The following is a 23,959-nucleotide window of genomic DNA, read 5'->3' as shown; positions in this document are numbered from 1 at the left end:
GAAGTTATGTGGCAACAGGAGTGGGGGGGACAGTGGTGTGTAGTCATAAAAACTTGTTCTCAAAAGGGTTTTTGCCTTTGTCATATGAGGTAGTTGAGGGGAGGTTATTAAACTTTAGAGCGAGGTATGAAAACATCACTATGTGTCTGATAAATGTATATTCCCCAGTGGTGGCAGCTGAGAGGGTATGTTTTTTAGAGACATTATCAAATACCATTGAGAAATGTAATACTGAGGATTATTTATTTATTGCTGGGGATTTTAACTGCACAGTCAGTGATTTAGATAGAAATCACAAAGAACCTCATATAGCCTCAAGGACTTTTTTTAAACGCTTAATTGTAACACATGAACTGTGTGATATTTGGCGGAGTCAACATGGAGGCACGAGACAGTACACATGGGCACATGTAAGAGAGAACACCATCTCTATGGTCAGGTTAGATAGGTTTTATTGTTTTGAGCATCAATCTCAGGTCTGTAAATCAAGTGTGATAACCCCAGTGGGATTTTCTGATCATTGTTTAATAACGGAGGTGGTGTTCATTAATGCTGTAAAACCAAAAAGCTCATACTGGCATTTTAATATAACTTTATTGAGTGATGGTCACTTCAGGAAATGTTTTAGTTTTTTCTGGGAGAGGTGGAGGTCTCAAAAAAACAGCTTTGTAACCCTTCAACAGTGGTGGGATATAGGGAAAATCCAGATTCAACAATTATGTAATCAATACACGATGAATGTCACCAATGACATCACCAGATCAATGAAAGCCCTAGAGTCTGAAATAGTGGAACTCCTGACGTTGGTTGAGACCACAGGAGATCGAGGCCATACTCAGGCCCTCAAGAGGAAACAAAGCTGCTTTGGCAGACCTGCTGGGTATCAGAGCACAGGGGGCATTGGTGGGAAGTACGTTTCAGGGAATCTCTGAAATGGATGCCTCATCAACATTTTTATTTGGTTTAAAGAAAAAGAATGGACAAAGAATAATTATTCATTGCCTAAAATCAGCTGGTGGACAGGAGCTCACTAGCCCTAGTGAAATTAGAAAGAGGGCTATTCCATGCCTCTGGTGCACAAGACGAGAAGGCAGTCTTGCCTAATACTGTAAATGTACTGTGGACTTTAAGTAGCAACCACCTAGCAGACCGGGAATGGTAACTGCTGGTGGTGAAGAAGACCAGACTACAGAGTTAAAGAGGGAGTTTACCCAAAAGGGCTTTGTAGATGAACACGTACAAATGTAGCTTTCTGCGCATATAAAGTGAGGTCCAACCCACCATTTGGTACAAGGTGAAATTTGTAATAAAGCGCAAAGATGCATGTAGCTCAGTTGGTAGAGCATGGTGCTTTTAGCGCCAGGGTTGTGGGTTCGATTCCCACGGGGGACCAGTATGAAAGAAAATTAAAATGTATTCACTCACTAACTGTAAGTTGTTCTGGATAAAGAGTGTCTGCTAAATGACTAAAATGTAATAAACAGAGTCCAGTTTCTGCAAGACAGAGGAGGCTGCATGCATATACAACAAGTCCCCATAATCAATTACAGAGAGAAAAGTGGCCTGAACAAGCTTCTTTCTAGCCATAAGTGGGAAGCAAGCCTTACTACGAAAATAAAACCCCAATTTCAATTTAAGCTTCCTCACAAGATTATCCATATGAACTTTAAAGGACAACTTGTCATCCAACTATATACCTAGGTATTTGTAGGATGACATTTTTTCAATGGATAAGCCACCAGATGTGACAATGCTAACCTTCTCTGGTAAAGGTCATGCATTTTGTTTTTTGTACATTCAAGACCAGTTGTAGACCATAAAGGGAGGCCTGCAGTGACTGAAAAGCAGTCTGGAGCTCTTCAACAGCCTGAACCAGAGAAGGAGCACATTATTATATGACTGTATCATCTGCATATAGATGCAACTTTGCTGGTTGCATCCAATTTCCCAGATCATTAATAAAAAAATTGAGAACAACACCTGGGGCACACCTCTATTAATCTCAAGAAAACTAGACTTGTGATTGTCAGCATATACACATTGTGTTCTGTCAGAAAGATAGTTCCTAAACCAATTTACCGCCCCTTCACTGAGACCAATGTTACTGAGTCTAGCTAGCAACAATTCATGGTCAATTGAATCAAATGCATTTGATGAATCAAATGCATTTGATAAATCAACAAACAGAACAGCACAATGTTGCTTTTTATCAAATGTGTTTATGATGTCATTTGCCACTGCCATAGCTGCAGTTGTGGTGCTGTGCCCCGATCTAAAGCCAGATTGAACCCCGCTCAGTATGTTATTTTCAATTAGAAGTTATTTAACTGTGAGATCACTAGGAACTTTGGCCATGATAGGGAGTCTGGAGATAGGACGATAGTTATTAGCATCTGAGGGATCTCCACCCTTTAGTAGTGGGAGGACATAAGCTGATTTCCAAATGCTGGGTATGGGATTGGTCAAGAGACTCAAGTTGAAAATGTGAGGTAAAATCTTTAGAGGTAGGGATCCAGGTTGTCTGGACCTGCAGACCTTTTAAAGTCTATTGCCTTTAGTGCTTTATAGACCTCAGCATAAGAAACAGGCTCAAAGTTAAAATGGTTCACATGAGAGCCTATATCATAGTTTACTGTAACAGAGCTTACATTAGAGGCTTGGGCCCCACCATTATCAAAAACTGAACCAGCAGATATGAAGTGCTTGTTAAAAACTCCTACAATATCAGCTTTATCCTTCACTTCATTAGAACCCATCATTAAATGGTCAGGAAGGCCAGAGGATACATTAGAACCTGACACTGATTTGATTAGCTTCCAGAACTTGGTAGGGTTGTTTAGGTTCTCTGCGACTGCATTTAGATAGAAATCTGATTTGGACTTCCTGATCAATCCTGTACATTCGTTTCGTAGCGCTTTGAAGGCGGCCCAGTCAACAGGAGCATTTGTATGTCTAGCTTGAGCCCAAGAGACATTTCTCTTTCTAAATAATTCTGCCAAGTTATCTGAAAACCAGGGATTGTCCCTTTCACTGATTCTCAATTTCTTCACAGGGGCATGCTTATCACAAAAGGACACACATTTCATATAAAAATAGTCCCAGGCATTGTTAACATCGGGAATCAGACTTATTCTGTCAATATTATGGTACAGATCATGTAAGAATGCTTGCTCATCAAACTGTCTAAAATGTCTTTTAAAAATATAATGGGGTTTGGCTTTTGTCTTTTTTGTATTTCTAACACAAGCAATTGCACAATGATCACTGACATCATTACAGAATATCCCAGTTGATGTGTATTTGTGAGGGGTATTCGTTAGAAGAATGTCCAACAGGATACTGTACAATCCCTCTCTGTATTCTCCAAATGGCTCTTTCTCAATAGTCTAAAATGGCTTCATTTTCTTGTCTCCTTTCCTTCGTAGCCACTGATAAGTCAAAAGACTGGATGGGTTTTCACCATGTGTATTCCACCTCTCATGTCCTGCCAGATCAGTGATCATGGAGGGAAGGAAAAAAGGAAGTTAGTTTAGACTGTTGAGACGCAGCCAGTAGTCTCATTTAGTCCCTCTGGAAACTTAATCTTATATCTGTGTGCCCCCGCCTCATGGTCAGTCTTCTATCCCCCACAAAGCACCATGAATCAACCAGATAGCCTATCACCACCATCCCATCCTCTCTCTTTCTCTTTTTATATCACCCTCTAGGTCACTTCAGATGCTCCTTTCTTTCTTTCTTTCTTTCTTTCTTTCTTTCTTTCTTTCTTTCTTTCTTTCTTTCTTTCTTTCTTTCTTTCTTTCTTTCTTTCTTTCTTTCTTTCTTTCTTTCTTTCTTCTCACTGTATTATTCTCTCTCCCTTTCTCTCCCTCTTTCTCTCTCTCCTTGTTCTCTCCCCTCTCATTCTTTCTCTTTCTCTCTCTCACGCCATCTCTCTCACTCCATCTCTCTCTCTCTCTCTCTCTCTCTCTATCCCCTATCTCTCTCTGCAGATCTATATTTTACTCAGGATGTGTCAAAATTATGAATCTTAGCTGCAGGCTCCACTAGAGGCGCTGATATGTTCTGTTTTCACATCTTCATCCCTTCCCCACCCCCATTCCATGCCTTCTATTACGACCCAGTTTAGACACACATCACGCGCGCACAAGCGCACAGAAACGCATGCACACACCGCCCCCAGTAGACCAGCTGCACTGTGATAGTGTGTCCGTTTGTCTTCGTAAGCACAGAAGGTCTTTTAGCTGCATTAAGCACAAGCCACATGTCGGTTTATCGCCAATTCCCTAAACGTATGTGTCTTCTTTCTGAAGAATTATCGGTGCATCTTTTACAAGCATACTTTCCTTGTCTCCACTCCTTTGTCTTAACTGATCTGAACACACAGACTAAGTGAAGGTAATATGAAGGCATTTTCTTTCACCTGTCCTGTTCTGAACTTCTTTATCAGTGCAGCTGGAGAAAAGGAGAAGAGGCGAGGAAGCCACTTGAGACTATTGAGTTGCAGCCCCTGTTTCCTCCTGTCTGACTCTGACCATTGAGATGCAGCCCATGTCTCTCCCATTGTGACTGTGATGTTGTTCTAGGTTGTGATACTGACGTCTCTTCACTCCCCCCTACTGGCAGGTTGCTGTGTAGCAGCAGTCTGAGGAAGCTGAGTGCGGGACACAACCACCTACAGAAGCTGCCTGAGAGAGTAGAGCGCCCACTACTGGAGGTGTTGGACGTACAACACAACCAGCTAGCAGAGCTGCCCTGCAACCTCTTCCTCAAATCTGACAGGTAGCACAACATTACAGACATATATTACATATAGGATGTTAAACATACAATGAAATGATTACATGGTAGTGAATGAAACTCAGTGTGTATAAAAGTAAATGAATGATATGCCTGTAATGTTGAGATGAAATATGATCTGTGTTGTTTGTATCAATATAACAGCATGAGGTGTCCTTAGGTTATTACCCCAGTTATTTACTAGTTATTATAAGTTATTACACATGTTAATACAAGTTATTACACGCTATTACTATCCCTGCTAAAATATGTCTAATGGTTGAAATACTGACATTAGGGCTCACTTCCTGTTTCAGTTTGCGGTGCCTGAATGCCTCAGCCAATAAGCTGGAGCACCTGCCTCCCTCCAGCCTATCAGAGGAGAGCAACAGCGTCCTACAGGAACTGTACCTCACCAACAACTGTCTGACTGATAAGTGTGTTCCCTTACTGACGGGACACACACACCTCCGAGTACTACACATGGCCTACAACTACCTGCAGACCTTCCCTGCCAGGTGAGTGGATAGATGTAGGCTACATCTCACACACACACACACACACACACACACACACACACAATAACTGTTTCTTTGTCTACCACACATACAGTACACTGTCTCTTATACATAAATACTCACTGACTATCCCTTTTCCTTCTCTGTAGTAAAATGGCCAAGTTGGAGGAGCTGGAGGAGTTGGACCTGAGTGGGAACAGGCTGAAGACGGTGCCCACCACCATCATGAACCTCAGACGCATGCACACACTCATCGCCCACTCCAACACCATAGAGGTCTTCCCTGAGGTCATGCAGCTTATGGAGATGAAGGTAAGTGTGTGTGCATGCGTGCGTGCATATGCATTTGTGTGTGTGTGTGTGGATGCGTGTGTGTGTTAACCCTCTCCTGTCTCTCCTCAGTGTGTAGATCTGAGCTGTAATGAGCTGAGTGAGATCACCCTGCCTGAGAACCTGCCTCCTAAACTCCAGGAGCTGGACCTGACTGGCAACCCTCGCCTCAATCTGGACCACAAAACCCTGGAACAACTCAAGTATTCTATTAGTAGACAAATTGTGATTAAAGATGAACAGAATCAAATTGAATTATTTATTAATTTGTCTGTGTACCTGTATTCCTGCACTGTGATCCTTTTAATAAGTACCCTCTCTCCTCTTCGTTGTAGTAACATCCGCTGTTTCCGCATCGACCCGCCCCCGATCTTCTCAGCCAATGAGGTGTCGGGTGGGCCGGCTGTGTGGAGTCATGGTTACACAGAGGCCTCGGGCGTCAAGAACAAGTGAGTAACATACTACACTACACTACAGGATACAACCACATCATGTGTGAATCAAATGGGCCACCATGGGAGAGCTTTCAAAACACTAGCAAAGTTACCATGGTGACTAAGACGAATACGTCAGTCAGTGAGGTCAATGGGGGGGGCAGTAGAGATAGTCTGGGTGGGTGTATGCACACGTCCATCTGTCCGTGTGTGTGACAGATGTGAGAGAGAGATGCAATGCTGGGGAACTACAGTATGTGTTAAACTCTAAACATCCTTGAGGGCATATTATTAACGTTTTGCGTGTCTGTGCTTTTGTGTTTGTGTAATGTGTGTGTGTGCTTGTGCGTGTGCATTCGTGTGTGTGTATGTGTTTCCAGGCTGTGTGTGGCCACCCTGTCGGTGAACAGTTTCTGTGGGAGTCGTGAGGCCCTGTATGGGGTGTTTGATGGAGACAGGAACGTGGAAGTGCCATACCTGCTGCAGTGTACCATGAACGATGTACTGGCCGAAGAGCTACACAAGACCAATAGTGAAGAAGACCATATGACCAACACCTTCCTTGTCATGCAGAGGTATATATGGAACACACACACACAGAGAGACATACACCTTCACATTTAGACAGTATCAGATAGGCAATCTTCTCCTTTTCTCTCTGTCTGTGCCACAGGAAGCTGGGTACGGCAGGGCAGAAACTGGGTGGCTCGGCGGCCCTGTGCCACATCAGACACGACCCCACCGACCCAGGCGGCTGCTTCACCCTCACCGCTGCCAACGTAGGCAAGTGCCAGGCCATCCTGTGTCGGGACGGCAAGCCACTGCCCCTCTCTCTGCTTCACAACGTAGGCCTGGAGGAAGAGTACCGACGCATCAGACAACACAACGCCATCATCACTGAGGTACACAGAGAGGGGTGTCAAAATCAAATCAAATTTTATTGGTCACATACACGTGTTTAGCAGATGTTATTGCAGGTGTAGCGAAATGCTTGTGTTCCTAGCTCCGACAGTGCAGTAATATCTAACAAGTAATATCTAACAATTTCACAACATATACCCTATACACACAAATCTAAGTAAAGCAATGGAATTAAGAATATATCAACAAATAAATGGACGAGCAATGTCAGAACGGCATAGACTAAGATACAGTAGAATAGTATAGAATACAGTATATCATATGAGATGAGTAATGCAAGATATGTAAACATTATTAAAGTGACTAGTGTTCCATTTATTACATTGGCCAGTGATTTCTAATCTATGTATATAGGCAGCAGCCTCTAATGTGCTAGTGAAGGCTATTTAACAGTCTGATGGCCTTGAGATAGAAGCTGTCCCAGCTTTGATGCACCTGTACTGACCTCGCCTTCTGGATGATAGCGGGGTGAACAGGCAGTGGCTCGGGTGGTTGTTTTCCTTGATTATCTTTTTGGCATTCCTGTGACATCGGGTGCTGTTTGTGTGTGTGTGAGTGTGCGGAGAGAGAGGAGAGGTTATGATTGTATTATGCGTGTTTGTGTGGGGGTGTAACAGTGTGTAAGAGGCTGTTAATTTAAATGAAATAGTTATCCAAATGAAATAGTACTGATATAAAAGCTTGTGATGCACATCAATTCCATTTCACTTTAAATTCTATAACCCCCGAAGGTTATGCAGGGCTCTACATTCAGGTACATTTGCCAGTATCACACCAGGCCAGTGGCAACAGAAAGCTACTTGCCTGAATGAAAAAAATACTGGCCTGGGTCAAGATCTGACAGTAAAGCGAATGATGCGTACATAATTTCAATTAGCAGGTGATCTTATCTTTCTTTTGGGCTGAGCAGGTAGCCTATACTATACAGGGTTCATACAGACATTGGCAAGTCAAATTGAAAGACTTTCAATTACTTTTTCAAGCACTTAATTGTAATTTTCTAGGAACTGCATTTCATATAGAAAAAAAACTCCCCCAAAAATGTATGCAAAAAAGTAGCCATTACCACTTGAAGAATTAATACATTTTTAATAGGCCTTCCCATTGGCATTATGCATTTCCATTCATATTATTTTTATATTCTAAAATATCTCAGAATAATGTGGGCATTGCCTGACTAAATACACTGCATGCACCGTTAGTCCCGGTGCATGCTAAGGAAGTCTGTCCATGTGGTAGCTAGTCAGTCTAGCCATTTGAGATGTTGTCTTGCCCATAATAAGAACACATGGTTCTACCGCAACGAAAGCTACAGACTAGCGCAACACTCGTCAATTGAAATGTCGGGAAACAAACAAAAGCGTTCATAAAAACTAATCAGAACTGAAATCACAGAATAATTATATTGGAGCAGTACAACTTCTAAATTGGCTAGCCTACCATAACTTCAAGGACTTTTCAAGGACCAAATGCCTGATTTAATCTATTGCATGATGACTGATTTACGCATTGCAAATATTGAACCAAGACTTTGAACTTTTTAAATACCTGGTTTGCATACCCATTCTTTTACTGGTAGATATCATAACTTGGAACATATTTTCTAGTGGTGATTTTAGCATGTAAATCTTGGTGGAGCAAACAAAAAATATATGTTTTATGCATGCCAGCAAAGCCACAACACAACACTAAACATACATTCATTGCACTCTAACGGTGACAAACGGTGCCCACAAACTGTTAGGGCCTACATAAAGCTGTCCCAACAGCAGAGCTTTCTTTGCAGCACCATGGAGTGAATCCTTACCACTGCTACACCTGGCTATCAGCGGAGCCTTGTCTGGCAGGGAAACAGTTCATTCAGCCTCATTTACTGCCTTTTAAAAAAACATAGCTGATATGGCTGACTTGCTTAAACAAATGTGGTTTCTACTGACAATTGAGATGTACAATCTATGGCAGAAGGGAACGACGAGTGGATAAGAGGCAATCCGTAATTTCGATTAAGACATTAATGAGTGAGCTAGGACGGACGTAGTCAATATAACTATTTGTTCAGCACTTTTGAAATGTACAGCGACAGAATTAAGAACATGGGCCCTTCTTACATTATTCTCCCTGTACACCAAGTCAGAACCATAGGATAAATAAAGGGGGCATATAAGCACACAATGAAAGCTCTTACAATATTCAATGATTACATTTCTCTAAAACAGGCTACTAACCGCTTACTACACAACATACACTGAGTATTACATTCTTGGCTACAGTATACATATCTCCCTGGCATATTACATCATTTATGCAGCAGCATACAATACATTTTTGGACTCACCTTGTTGTGCTGTGCTCACTTGAACAGGAAGGTGGCGCAGCGGTCCTTCTTGTGGACTCTAGAAAGAGACCTGAGTTCCCGACTTGGAATCCCGAGTTGCATGACCGTTCAAAATAATTTTTCCGGACTCTCCCATTCGGAGAGTTCCCAGTTCTCTTGAACTCACTGAAGTCTGAGATTTCCCAGTTCCGAGTTTTCAGTTGTTGTGAACATGGCAGAAGTCATGCTGGATTGACAGCAAGGCCAATATATTCAAACTTTAACAATTGGATATCACGAAATTGGGGAGAATTTTTTTTCTTTTTTTTGGATTCACATGCAACACCATGGGCCAGAAGTTAGGATCTTGTCTCATCGCTGCAACTCCCCTATTGACTCAGTGAAGGTCGAGAGCCAAGCCGCACTGCTTCTTGACACACTGCTCGCTTAACACGGAAGCCAGCCCGCACCAATGTGTCGGAGGAAACCCAGTCGAACTGACGACCGCAGTGAGCTTGCAGGCGCCCGGTTTGCCAAAAGGGGTCGCTACAGCACGATGAGACAAGGAAATCCCATCTTGCCAAACCCTCCACTAATCCGGACGACGCTGGGCTAGTTGTGCGCCGTCCAATGGGTCTCCCGGTCACGGCCGGCTGTGACATAGCCTGGGATTGAACCCGAGGCTGCAGTCGTGCCTCAGCACTCATTGTTGAATTTGCGATTTCCAACTTGTTGTGTAATGTTTATGTCCAATGGCCGATGAGCACCGATACGTTTTATCTATAATTTCTCTTCATATGACAAGGATTGAAAAGGATTTGCCAGTAGATTGTCGACTTGATTCATGATGACTGCTTGTCTAGCTTGCTAGCTAAGATTTTGAAAGTATGATATTGACATGATCAGTCTAATCAAAGCTACTGTAGATATAACGTGATTTGTCGTCATTTTATCTGTGGCCAATGACCTTGAGCCTTCTTGGATGGGCACTTCTAATGTAAGTCTATGGCAGCACTCAAGGGGGCTTGAATATTTGAGCTCTACCTGTAGATTTTGTCGTGACGAAGTGGCCCCATGAGTGACAGAACACTGAGCCAATCACGGCGCAACTAGAGAAAATAACCAACCCCTATGCTCCCTATTTTCCGCTGGCTGTCCACAGAAAGCACGGAGCTAGGCTGAAACACCTGCATTTTGGAGCTGCCTTACTCAAGAAAGCCAAAATAACATGCGAAACAGGCACAAAAGAAAATAACCAATCAAAAGTCTGGACACACCTACTCATTCAATCAAATGTATTTATGAAGTCCTATTTACATCAGCAGATGTCACAAAGTGCTATACAGAAACCCAGCCTAAAACCCCAAACAGCAAGCAATGCAGATGTAGAAGCACGGTGGCTAGGAAAAACTCCCTAGAAAGGCAGAAACCTAGGAAGAAACTTAGAGGAACCAGGCTCTGAGGGGTGGCCAGTACCCTTCTGGCTGTGCCCAATGGAGATTATAACGGTAAAGGGCATTTTCATAGCTGGGCATTTAGAGGTTGAAATAGCAGGTGCGGTAGAGAGAGGGAGTTGAAAACAGCAGGTCTGGGACAAGGTAGCACGTCCGGTGAACAGGTCAGGGTTCCATAGCCGCAGGCAGAAGAGTTGAAACTGGAGCAGCAGCACGACCAGGTGGACTGGGGACAGCAAGGAGTCATCAGGCCAGGTAGTCCTGAGGCATGGTCCTAGGGCTCAGGTCCTCCGGGAGGGAGAGAGAGAGAATTAGAGGGAGCATACTTAAATTCACACAGAACACCAGATAAGACACCAGATATACAGTGGCTTGCGAAAGTATTCACCCACCTTGGCATTTTTCCTATTTTGATGCCTTACAACCTGGAATTAAAATTGATTTTGGGGGGTTTGTATCATTTGATTTACACAACATGCCTACCACTTTGAAGAAACAAACAAGAAATAAGACACAAAAAAAAAGAACTTGAGCGTGCATAACTATTCACCCCTCCAAAGTCAATACTTTGTAGAGCCAACTTTTGCAGCAATTACAGCTGCAAGTCTCTTGGGGTATGTCACATCTAGCCACTGGGATTTTTGCCCATTCTTCAAGGAAAAACTGCTCCAGCTCCTTCAAGTTGGATGGGTTCCGCTGGTGTACAGCAATCTTTAAGTCATACCACAGATTCTTGGAATGACTAGGCCATTCCAAGACATTTAAATGTTTCCCCTTAAACCACTCGAGTGTTGCTTTAGCAGCATTCTTAGGGTGATTGTCCTGCTGGAAGGTGAACCTCCATCCCAGTCTCAAATTTCTGGAAGACTGAAACATGTTTCCCTCAAGCATTTCCCTGTATTTAGCGCCATCCATCATTCCTTCAATTCTGACCAGTTACCCAGTCCCTGCTGATGAAAAACATCTTCACAGCATGATGCTGCCACCACCATGCTTCACTGTGGGGATGGTGTTCTCGGGGTGATGAGAGGTGTTGGGTTTGCGCCAGACATAGCGTTTTCCTTGATGGCCAAAAAGCTCAATTTTAGTCTCATCTGACCAGAGTACCTTCTTCCATATGTTTGGGGAGTCTCCCACATGGCTTTTGGCGAACACCAAACGTGTTTGCTTATTTTTTTCTTTAAGCAATGGCTTTTTTTCTGGCCACTCATCCTTAAAGCCCAGCTCTGTGGAGTGTACGGCTTAAAGTGGTCCTATGGACAGATACTCCAATCTCCGCTGTGGAGCTTTGTAGGTCCTTCAGGATTATCTTTGGTCTCTTTGTTGCCTCTCTGATTAATGCCCTCCTTGCCTGGTCCGTGAGTTTCGGTGGGCGGCCGTCTCTTGGCAGGTTTGTTGTGGTGCCATATTATTTCAATTTTTTAATAATGGATTTAATGGTGCTCTGTGGGATGTTCAAAGTTTCTGATATTCTTTTATAACCCAACCCTGATCTGTACTTCTCCACAACTTTGTCCCTGACCTGTTTGGAGAGCTCCTTGGTCTTCATGGTGCCGCTTGCTTGGTGGTGCCCCTTGCTTAGTGGTGTTGCAGACTCTGGGGCCTTTCAGAACAGGTGTATATATACTGAGATCATGTGACACTTAGATTGCACACAGGTGGACTTTATTTAACTAATTATGTGACTTCTGAAGGTAATTGGTTGCACCAGATCTTATTTAGGGGCTTCATAGCAAAGGGGGTGAATACATATGCACGCACCACTTTTCCGTTATTACTTTTTTAGAATGTTTTGAAACAAGTTATTTTTTTCATTTCACTTAATCAATTTTGACTATTTTGTGTATGTCCATTACATGAAATTCAAATAAAAATCCATTTAAATTACAGGTTGCAATCCATCAAAATAGAAAAAACGCCAAGGGGGATGAATACTTTTGCAAGGCACTGTAACAGACTGACCCTAGCCCCCCGGCACATAGACTATTGCAGCATAGATACTGAAGGCTGAGACAGGGGTTCAATGGTTTTTCTTTATTTTACTATTTTCTTGGTGGAGCAAACTAAAAATTGATTTGCATTTTAATGAGGGAAATAAGTATTTGACCCCCTCTCAATCAGAAGGATTTCTGGCTCCCAGGTGTCTTTTATACAGGTAACGAGCTGAGATTAGGAGCACACCCTTAAAGGGACACCTGTCCACAGAAGCAATCAATCAATCAGATTACAATCTCTCCACCATGGCCAAGACCAAAGAGCTCTCCAAGGATGTCAGGGACAAGATTGTAGACCTACACAAAGCTGGAATGGGCTACAAGACCATCGCGAAGCAGCTTGGTGAGAAGGTGACAACAGTTGGTGTGATTATTCGCAAATGGAAGAAACACAAAATAACTGTCAATCTCCCTCGGCCTGGGGCTCCATGCAAGATCTCACCTCGTGGAGTTGCAATGATCATGAGAACGGTGAGGAATCAGCCCAGAACTACACGGGAGGATCTTGTCAATGATCTCAAGGCAGCTGGGACCATAGTCACCAAGAAAACAATTGGTAACACACTACGCCGTGAAGGACTGAAATCCTGCAGCGCCCGCAAGGTCCCCCTGCTCAAGAAAGCACATATAAAGGCCCGTCTGAAGTTTGCCAATGAACATCTGAATGATTCAGAGGAGAACTGGGTGAAAGTGTTGTGGTCAGATGAGACCAAAATCGAGCTCTTTGGCATCAACTCAACTCGCCGTGTTTGGAGGAGGAGGAATGCTGCCTATGACCCCAAGAACACCATCCCCACCGTCAAACATGGAGGTGGAAACATTATGCTTTGGGAATGTTTTTCTGATAAGGGGCGCAGGACAACTTCGCCGCATCAAAGGGACGATGGATGGGGCCATGTACCGTCAAATCTTGGGTGAGAACCTCCTTCCCTCAGCCAGGGCATTGAAAATGGGTCGTGGATGGGTATTCCAGCATGACAATAACCCAAAACACACGGCCAAGGCAACAAAGGAGTGGCTCAAGAAGAAGCACATTAAGGTCCTGGAGTGGCCTAGCCAGTCTCCAGACCTTAATCCCATAGAAAATCTGTGGAGGGAGCTGAAAGTTCGAGTTGCCAAACGTCAGCCTCGGAACCTTAATGACTTGGAGGAGATCTGCAAAGAGGAGTGGAACAAAATCCCTCCTGAGATGTGTCCAAACCTGGTGGCCAACTACAAGAAACGTCTGACCTCTGTGATTGCCAACAAGGGTTTTGCCACCAAGTACTAAGTCATGTTTTGCAGAGGGGTCAAATACTTATTTCAATCATTAAAATGCAAATCAATTTATAAAATTTTTGTTGTTATTCTGTCTCTCACTGTTCAAATAAACCTACCATTAAAATTATAGACTGATCATGTCTTTGTCAGTGGGCAAACGTACAAAATCAGCAGGGGATCAAATACTTTTTTCCCTCACTGTTATATATATATATATATATATATATATATATATATATATACAGTGTGGAGAACAAGTATTTGATACACTGCCGATTTTGCAGGTTTTCCTACTTACAAAGCATGTAGAGGTCTGTAATTTTTATCATAGGTACACTTCAACTGTGAGAGACGGAATCTAAAACAAAAATCCAGAAAATCACATTGTATGATTTTTAAGTAATTAATTTGCATTTTATTGCATGACATAAGTATTTGATCACCTACCAACCAGTAAGAATTCCGGCTCTCACAAACCTGTTAGTTTTTCTTTAAGAAGTCCTCCTGTTCTCCACTCATTACCTGTATTAACTGCACCTGTTTGAACTCGTTACCTGTATAAAAGACACCTGTCCACACACTCAATCAAACAGACTCCAACCTCTCCACAATGGCCAAGACCAGAGAGCTGTGTAAGGACATCAGGGATAAAATTGTAGACCTGCACAAGGCTGGGATGGGCTACAGGACAATAGGCAAGCAGCTTGGTGAGAAGGCAACAACTGTTGGCACAATTATTAGAAAATGGAAGAAGTTCAAGATGACGGTCAATCAACCTCGGTCTGGGGACCATGCAAGATCTCACCTCGTGGGGCATCAATGATCATGAGGAAGGTGAGGGATCAGCCCAGAACTACACGGCAGGACCTGGTCAATGACCTGAAGAGAGCTGGGACCACAGTCTCAAAGAAAACCATTAGTAACACACTACACCGTCATGGATTAAAATCCTGCAGCGCACGCAAGGTCCCCCTGCTCAAGCCAGCGCATGTCCAGGCCCGTCTGAAGTTTGCCAATGACCATCTGGATGATCCAGAGGAGGAATGGGAGAAGGGCATGTGGTCTGATGAGACAAAAATAGAGCTTTTTGGTATAAACTCCACTCGCCGTGTTTGGAGGAAGAAGAAGGATGAGTACAACCCCAAGAACACCATCCTAACCGTGAAGCATGGAGGTGGAAACATCATTCTTTGGGGATGCTTTTCTGCAAAGGGGACAGGACGACTGTACCGTATTGAGGGGAGGATGGATGGGGCCATGTATCGCGAGATCTTGGACAACAACCTCCTTCCCTCAGTAAGAGCATTGAAGATGGGTCGTGGCTGGGTCTTCCAGCATAACAATGACCCGAAACACACAGCCAGGGCAACTAAGGAGTGGCTCCGTAAGAAGCATCTCAAGGTCCTGGAGTGGCCTAGCCAGTCTCCAGACCTGAACCCAATAGAAAATATTTGGAGGGAGCTGAAAGTCCGTATTGCCCAGCGACAGCCCCGAAACCTGAAGGATCTGGAGAAGGTCTGTATGGAGGAGTGGGCCAAAATCCCTGCTGCAGTGGGTGCAAACCTGGTCAAGACCTACAGGAAACGTATGATCTCTGTAACTGCAAACAAAGGTTTCTGTACCAAATATTAAGTTCTGCTTTTCTGATGTATCAAAAACTTATGTCATGCAATAAAATGCAAATGAATTACTTAAAATCATACAATGTGATTTTCTGGATTTTTGTTTTAGATTCCGTCTCTCACAGTTGAAGTGTACCTATGATAAAAATTACAGACCTCTACCTGCTTTGTAAGTAGGAAAACCTGCAAAATTGGCAGTGTATCAAATACTTGTTCTCCCCACTGTATATATATATACACTGCTCAAAAAAATTAAGGGAACACTTAAACAACACATCCTAGATCTGAATGAATGAAATAATCTTATTAAATATTTTTTTCTTTACATAGTTGAATGTGCTGACAACACAATCACACAAAAATTATCAATGGAAATCAAATGTATCAACCCATGGAGGTCTGGATTTGGAGTCGCCCTCAAAATTAAAGTGGAAAACCACACTACAGGCTGATCCAACTTTGATGTAATGTCCTTAAAACAAGTCGAAATGAGGCTCATTCGTGTGTGTGGCCTCCACGTGCCTGTATGACCTCCCTACAACGCCTGGGCATGCTCCTAAAGAGGTGGCGGATGGTCTCCTGAGGGATCTCCTCCCAGACCTGGACTAAAGCATCCACCAACTCCTGGACAGTCTGTGGTGCAACGTGGCGTTGGTGGATGGAGCGAGACATGATGTCCCAGATGTGCTCAATTGGATTCAGGTCTGGGGAACGGGTGGGCCAGTCCATAGCATCAATGCCTTCTTCTTGCAGGAACTGCTGACACACTCCAGCCACATGAGGTCTAGCATTGTCTTGCATTAGGAGGAACCCAGGGCCAACCGCACCAGCATATGGTCTCACAAGGGGTCTGAGGATCTCATCTCGGTAGCTAATGGCAGTCAGGCTACCTCTGGCGAGCACATGGAGGGCTGTGCGGCCCCCCAAAGAAATGCCACCCCACACCATGACTGACCCACCGCCAAACCGGTCATGCTGGAGGATGTTGCAGGCAGCAGAACGTTCTCAACGGCGTCTCCAGACTCTGTCACGTCTGTCACGTGCTCAGTGTGAACCTGCTTTCATCTGTGAAGAGCACAGGGCACCAGTGGCAAATTTGCAAACTTGGTGTTCTCTGGCAAATGCCAAACATCCTGCACGGTGTTGGGCTGTAAGCACAACCCCCACCTGTGGATGTCGGGCCCTCATACCACCCTTATGGAGTCTGTTTCTGACCGTTTGAGCAGACACATGCACATTTGTGGCCTGCTGGAGGTCATTTTGCAGGGCTCTGGCAGTGCTCCTCCTGCTCCTCCTTGCACAAAGGCGGAGGTAGCGGTCCTGCTGCTGGGTTGTTGCCCTCCTACGGCCTCCTCCACATCTCCTGATGTACTGGCCTGTCTCCTGGTAGTGCCTCCATGCTCTGGGCACTATGCTGACAGACACAGCAAACCTTCTTGCCACAGCTCGCATTGATGTGCCATCCTGGATGAGCTGCACTACCTGAGCCACTTGTGTGGGTTGTAGACTCCGTCTCATGCTACCACTAGAGTGAAAGCACCGCCAGCATTCAAAAGTGACCAAAACATCAGCCAGGAAGCATAGGAACTGAGAAGTGGTCTGTGGTCACCACCTGCAGAACCACTTCTTTATTGGGGGTGTCTTGCTAATTGCCTATAATTTCCACCTGTTGTCTATTCCATTTGCACAACAGCATGTGAAATTTATTGTCAATCAGTGTTGCTTCCTAAGTGGACAGTTTGATTTCACAGAAGTGTGATTGACTTGGAGTTACATTGTGTTGTTTAAGTGTTCCCTTTATTTTTTTGAGCAGTGTATATATATATATATATAATCTATAGTACCAGTCAAAAGTTTGGACATACCTACTCATTCCAGGGTTGAATAATAGTGAAGACATCAAAACTATCAACATCTCTTCAGCACTCCACCAATCAGGCCTTTATTGAAGCCACTCCTCAGTAAAAAGGCATATGACGGCCCGCTTGCAGTTTGCCAAAAGGCACCTAAAGACTCTCAGACCATAAGAAACAAGATTCTCTGGTCTGATGAAACCAAGATTGAACTCTTTGGTCTGAATGCCAAGCGACACGTCTGGAGGAAACCTGGCACCATCCCTACAGTGAAGCATGGGTGGTGGTAGTATCATGCTGTGGGGGTGTTTTTCAGCGACATGGACTGGGAGACTAGTCAGTATCAAGGCAAAGATGAACGGAGCAAAGTACAGAGAGATCCTTGATGAAAACCTGCTCCAGAGCGCTCAGGACCTCAGACTGGGGCGAAGGTTCACCTTCCAACAGGACAACGACCCTAAGCACATAGCCAAGACAACACAGGAGTGGCTTCGGGACAAGTCTCTGAATGTCCTTGAGTGGCCCAGCCAGAGCCCGAACTTGAACCCGATCGAACATCTCTGGAGAGACCTGAAAATAGCTGTGCAGCAATGCTCCCCATCCAACCTGACAGAGCTTGAGAAGATCTGCAGAGAAGAATGGGAGAAACTCCCCAAATACAGGTGTGCCAAGCTTGTAGCGTCATACCCAAGAAGATTCCAGCCTGTAATTGCTGCCAAAGGTGCTTCAACAAAGTACTGAGGAAAGGGTCTGAATACTTACACTACCGGTCAAAGGTTTTAGAACACCTACTCATTCAAGGGTTTTTCACTATTTTCTACATTGTAGAATGATAGTGAAGATATCAAAACTATGAAATATCACATATGGAATCATGTAGTAACCAGAAAAGTGTTAAACAAATCAAAATATATTTTATATTTGAGATTCTTCAAATAGCCACCCTTTGCCTTGATGACAGGTTTACACACTCTTGGCATCTCTCAACCAGCTTCATGAGGTTAGTCACCTGGAATGCATTTCAATTAACATCTGTGCCTTGTTAAAAGTTAATTTGTGGAATTTCTTTCCTTCTTAATGCGTTTGAGCTAATCAGTTGTGTTGTGACAAGGTAGGGAGGGTATACAGAAGATAGCCCTATTTGGTAAAAGACCAAGTCCATATTATGGCAAGAACAGCTCAAATAAGCAAAGAGAAACGACATCCATCGTTACTTTAAGACATGAAGGTCAGTCAATACCGAACATTGAAAGATCTTTGAACGTTTTTTCAAGTGCAGTCGCAAAAACCATCAAGCGCTATTATGACACGAGCCAAGAAACATGAGCAATGGACATTAGACCGGTGGAAATCTGTCCTTTGGTCTGATCAACCGCCGTGTCTTTGTGAGATGCAGAGTAGGTGAACGGATGATCTCCGCATGTGTGGTTCCCACCGTGAGGTGTGATTGTGTGGGGGTGCTTTGCTGGTGATTTATTTATAGTTCAAGGCACACTTAACCAGCATGACTACCACAGCATTCTGCAGCGATACGCCATCCCATCTGGTTTGCGATCAGAAGAATCTAAAATATATTTTGATTTGTTTAACACTTTTTTGATTACTACATGATTCCATATGTGTTATTTCATAGTTTTGATGTCTTCACTATTATTTTACAATGGTAGAGCACGGCGCTTGTAACGCCAAGGTAGTGGGTTCGATCCCCGGGACCACCAATACACAAAAAATAAAATATGTATGCACGCATGACTGTAAGTCGCTTTGGATAAAAGCGTCTGCTAAATGGCATATTATTATATTATAAATGTAGAAAATAGTAAAAATAAAGAAAAACCCTTGAATGAGTAGGTATGTCCAAACTTTTGACTGGTATTGTATATATATATATATATATATATAAATATATATATAAAAAAAAAATTAAGCTAAACAGAGCCCCACCTGCCCTGAATGACGCGTCGCCAATGTTACTACCACTTTCTTACCCTGTTGTTGTTCTTCGTTGAGCTGCAACCTGCAACAACCAGCTTTTTGACAGCTGCACGCACTCTGCCTGACAGATTATCTCAAACTGCACTATAGGCTGTGTGCGGCTCCCGTGTGATTAATCATCGACATAACGAACTAATAGCTTGGGAATTCATCTGTTTTTAATCAATTATGTAGCCTAGATTAAAATAGCATTATTACGATATTGTTTTCATTGGCCCAAGCAGGCCACTGACGGAGATAATCGACTGGCCCGGAGGGTTTCAAAAACGTCCCCGGGCCAGCGGGTAACCCTGAATGTCGAGCCCTGTTATGTGATTTTGAAGTCTAGTTCATCATTGATACCACACTTAATTACGTTTCTCTTTTAATTGAATTTCCTTTTGAATTTTGAACTGAACTTTAATCTTTGTGTGTGTATGTATGTGTTAGAAATACTAACTGCTCCCACTGTAAACATACTGTGTGTGTATATGTTTCTCGGAGGGGTTGGGATAAAGCAGAAGACAAGTTTCTGTTGGACATTTAATGACATTGGACAATAAAGTAATCATCTTCTTCTTCCTCTACCCCTCTAGGACAACAAGGTGAATGGAGTGACAGACTCCACCCGCATCATGGGCTACTCCTTCCTGTACCCGGCGGTGATTCCACGGCCCTACGTCTTCACGGTAACCCTCACCCCGCAGGATGAGTTCTTCATCCTGGGCAGCCGGGGCTTGTGGGATTCTGTGTCGCAGTCGGAGGCGGTGGAGGCTGTTCGTAACGTTCCAGATGGCCTGGCTGCAGCCAAGAAGCTGTGTACGCTGGCCCAGGGCTACGGTTGCACCGACAGTCTCTGTGCCGTGGTGGTCCAGCTCTCTGTGAGTGAGGACTGCTGCTCCTGCTGCTGCAGTGACCCTCCCCAGCCGCCCCCCAGCCCCGGCCTGGGCGGCTACCCCTCCTCGGGGGGTTCATCGATAAAGGAGCGGCCCACAGGGGATGGCTCCCTCCCGGTCCCTCCGTCGTCTTGTAGCGAGATAAGCAGTGAGATCAGTACCAGTGAGATGAGCAGCGAGGTGGGATCCACAGCCTCCTCTGACGAGCCTCCCCAGAGCTCCCTGGTGCTGCTGCACGAACAGCCCCACCACCAACTGCACCACCAGGCCCACCAGCTCTCCCTCCAGGCCCAGCACGCCGCCCAGCCCTGCCCATACCCTCACCCAGGCTCAGAGCTCCCTGCCCGGGGTTGCTGTGCTCTCCACCCTGCCTGTCTGAGCGGCTCCTTCCAGAGGCAGCTGTCCAGTGCCACCTTCTCCAGCGCGCTGTCTGACAATGGGCTGGACAGTGAGGATGAGGAGCCCATAGCCGGGGTCTTTTCCAACGGGAGCAGAGTGGAGGTGGAGGCCGACATCCACTGCCTTAGGGCTGAGGCCTCTTTATCATCATCATCCGGATGGGAACGCCTGCTGGCCCTTCCTCCACCTCCTCCACCCTGCACCCCGGAACCTCTAGAGGAAGGGGTGGAGCTGATCTTGGGGGAGGCAGAGACAAGGGAGCATAGAGAGGAGGGCTGGTCAGTGGGGTCTGGCAGAAAGGGTGATGATGGGAAGATCCTTGGCAAGAGAAGGGGGAATGGCTCGGTGGCCCCTCAGGAGAATAGCCACAACCTGATTGAGGTAGCAGCAGACGCCCCTTCTAAGAAGGGCGGAGGGTATTTCACAGCCCCCGCCCAGCCCGACCCGGACGACCAGTTCATCATCCCTCCAGAGCTGGAGGAGGAAGTCAAGGAGATTATGAAGCAGCATCAGCAGAAACAACAGAAACCACCTAGCCCCGACCAGCCTGCAGACTACTACGACACACCCCTCTGAGCAGACACACCCCCTACTGCAGTCTACTACAACTCTCCACTATGTTCCTGCAGATTACTAGGACACACCCCTGATAAATCCCTACAGTGGATAATCTCTACGGAGTCTGCAGACTAGCTGAGTAACCTATGTATCTGAAAAACAGCACCTTGTTGAGCAGTCAACAGACTACAAGCACTCAACCCCTTCCTGAGACCACATCACTGGATTACCATGTACTGTAACCTGCTCCACCCCTTTCCCCAAAATGGCCTATAGGATAGGACATGTAAATGAGACCTTTAAGATAACCGAACCCTATAGGAATCCTGCTTATGGACACAACTTTTATGGTCCAAAGTAGTTCCACTACTACTCACAGACAGATTGTACGGGATGTTGTTTTTACATTCGACAACAAACCTATGAGTACCTATGTAATCAACACTAGTCTATCTTGCAGTAGGGTTAGCCTACCACAACACACAGTTAATATGGATAATATGATTACTTTTTTTTATTTTTACTTACCATATCTTTTAATGTGAAGAAAATTAAGTCACTTTTTAAAAATTAAACACACAGACACAATCTTTTTATTATCAATGAAATACGTTTGAATGGTACACACCAATATTAACACTCTTAACTTTTGTAGATAGGGCACTTAATGATACTGTATTTCTTCAGCAAATCCTGGCTCTTGGCCTGTAAAAAGGCATAGAAATTTTGGTAGAAATTTGAAAGACTAACTCCTAGGAGTTGCATACTCTTTATGGTGACCTAGTCACTTTTACTAATCTTCTCTGAGAGAAATTGTGATTTTTTTCCAATGATTGTAAATAAGAGAAATGTTATATACTGATGCTTTTAAAGGAACTGTGTACCCATATGTCTGTGGATGGATTTAGTGGTGTGGATGGGGTTGTGGGTCAGACCAGGTTTAGCCATTGTGGAGATTTCACCTTCTTTTCTCTCCTAGACACACATACAGAAATATGCTCAATACACACACATAGATACACACACACACACACACACACACACACACACACACACACACACACACACTATTATACAGTACAAGCACACACAATTCACCATGGTTCTTCTCTTTCAGTTCTGTTGTTACATCTTGGTTAGTCAGCAGTCCCTCTAGTGTGCTCACAACACACACACACACACACACACACACACACACACACACACACACAGTAGAATACATACACACAGTATTCCGTCCCACCTCCCTCCTAACTGTTATCACCGGCATGACTGTGTCCAGTTCAGTAATGCAAACAAATACTATATCCACATGGAAAGGAAACCACACAAACATTTCTGTCTTTGGTATAATAAATCTTACATTTGTGAATATGAGCTTTGTTTATCTGGTGGTATTTTATATTTTTAATTCTCTCTTCTGAATGTATTTGACACACATGTGTGTCTGATATAATTTAGCTAAGTATTCCCCCCGCCCCATTTTCAATGTAAGGCCCTCTTTAATTTTGCAGATGCAAATATAACTGCAAAGGCCACACAATTGTAAGTTAATATAAACTAAAAAACAGCCTGAAGTGCTGCTAGTAGCATTCAATTAGACTTTACTGTACAATTTTTTGTATTTACATTTTACAACACATTACGTATTGTTATCAAGAAATGCAGGATAATAATATCTTTATTGTTCCACAACTGTCATACAGATTGAGTACATCTAAAATCATACAGGTGTATGTGCACCTTATGACCAGAAGAGGTCAATATTGTGAAATGTTTTTATTAGCACTAGCTCAATGAATCTCTTTTGAAACTAACCATAGAAGCACTGTAACGATATGCCCCTGAAACCATCCATTCTATGACTGCAACTATAGAAAAAATTGTATTAATCATATTTCAAAAATTAAATTATCTGTATTTAAAACTATTAAGAGCCTTGTATGATGAAAATGACATGACAGCAAGAGTAATGCAGCATCTGCCCTAAACAATACTGTACGCACACTTCATAGCATATTTATCTCTCTAACCGTTTGTCCTTCTTCATTACATCTACTTAATGCTGGCCGTGGGTAGTTTTGGTGCTGGCAGGGAGAAAACACACTACATCCCTGTAACGCTGACATTGGACATTGTGATGCCCCTGTCTCCTCCACCACCGCTGTTCTTGTACTCCTCTTCACACATGCCAAACTGTCCACTGTTACCACCAACATGCCACCCAGCATAGAGAAAGAGGCTATCAGCGCTGTGGTCACTGTGTCCTGGGTGGAGCCCAGATACTGACAATTCTTTCCATAGTACCACCAGGGGGTCATATACAGCACCAGTCAAAAGTTTGGACACCTACTCATTCAATGGTTTTTCTTTATTTTTACTATTTTCTACATTGTAGAATAATAGTGAAGACATCAAAACTATGAAATAACACATATGGAATCATATAGTTACCTAAAAAGTGTTAAAACCTTGGAATTAGTTGGTGTGTCCAAACTTTTGACTGGTACTATACGTGATGAGATGAGGACGAGCACATATAGTATTAACATAGAAATGAATGTACAGACACGGATGGAATTGGATAGCATGATTGGTTATAGGAAAGGCGAGTGGGTGTGAATTGGTAATGAACCTTCATATGATGTGGACGTGT

At 43.9% G+C, this 23,959-nt stretch overlaps 1 protein-coding gene across 1 annotated transcript in view; it reads left to right on the top strand.

Annotated features, from left to right (window-relative positions):
* Window positions 1-22,680, top strand: part of LOC121581010 (PH domain leucine-rich repeat-containing protein phosphatase 1-like) — a 96,047-nt gene extending 73,367 nt beyond the window's left edge. The window contains exons 10-17 of the mRNA XM_041896295.1: window positions 4,624-4,779; window positions 5,094-5,294; window positions 5,444-5,606; window positions 5,697-5,827; window positions 5,960-6,073; window positions 6,439-6,633; window positions 6,732-6,960; window positions 20,047-22,680. Of these exons, the coding sequence (XP_041752229.1) occupies window positions 4,624-4,779; window positions 5,094-5,294; window positions 5,444-5,606; window positions 5,697-5,827; window positions 5,960-6,073; window positions 6,439-6,633; window positions 6,732-6,960; window positions 20,047-21,321 (2,464 nt within the window). The 3' untranslated portion in view covers window positions 21,322-22,680. The remainder of the gene's footprint in view (window positions 1-4,623; window positions 4,780-5,093; window positions 5,295-5,443; window positions 5,607-5,696; window positions 5,828-5,959; window positions 6,074-6,438; window positions 6,634-6,731; window positions 6,961-20,046) is intronic.
* Window positions 22,681-23,959: the final 1,279 nt, after the last annotated feature.

Source organism: Coregonus clupeaformis, chromosome 14 (assembly GCF_020615455.1).
Source record: "Coregonus clupeaformis isolate EN_2021a chromosome 14, ASM2061545v1, whole genome shotgun sequence".
Lineage (NCBI taxonomy): Eukaryota > Metazoa > Chordata > Actinopteri > Salmoniformes > Salmonidae > Coregonus > Coregonus clupeaformis.
This window is presented reverse-complemented; position numbering and strand designations above follow the sequence as displayed.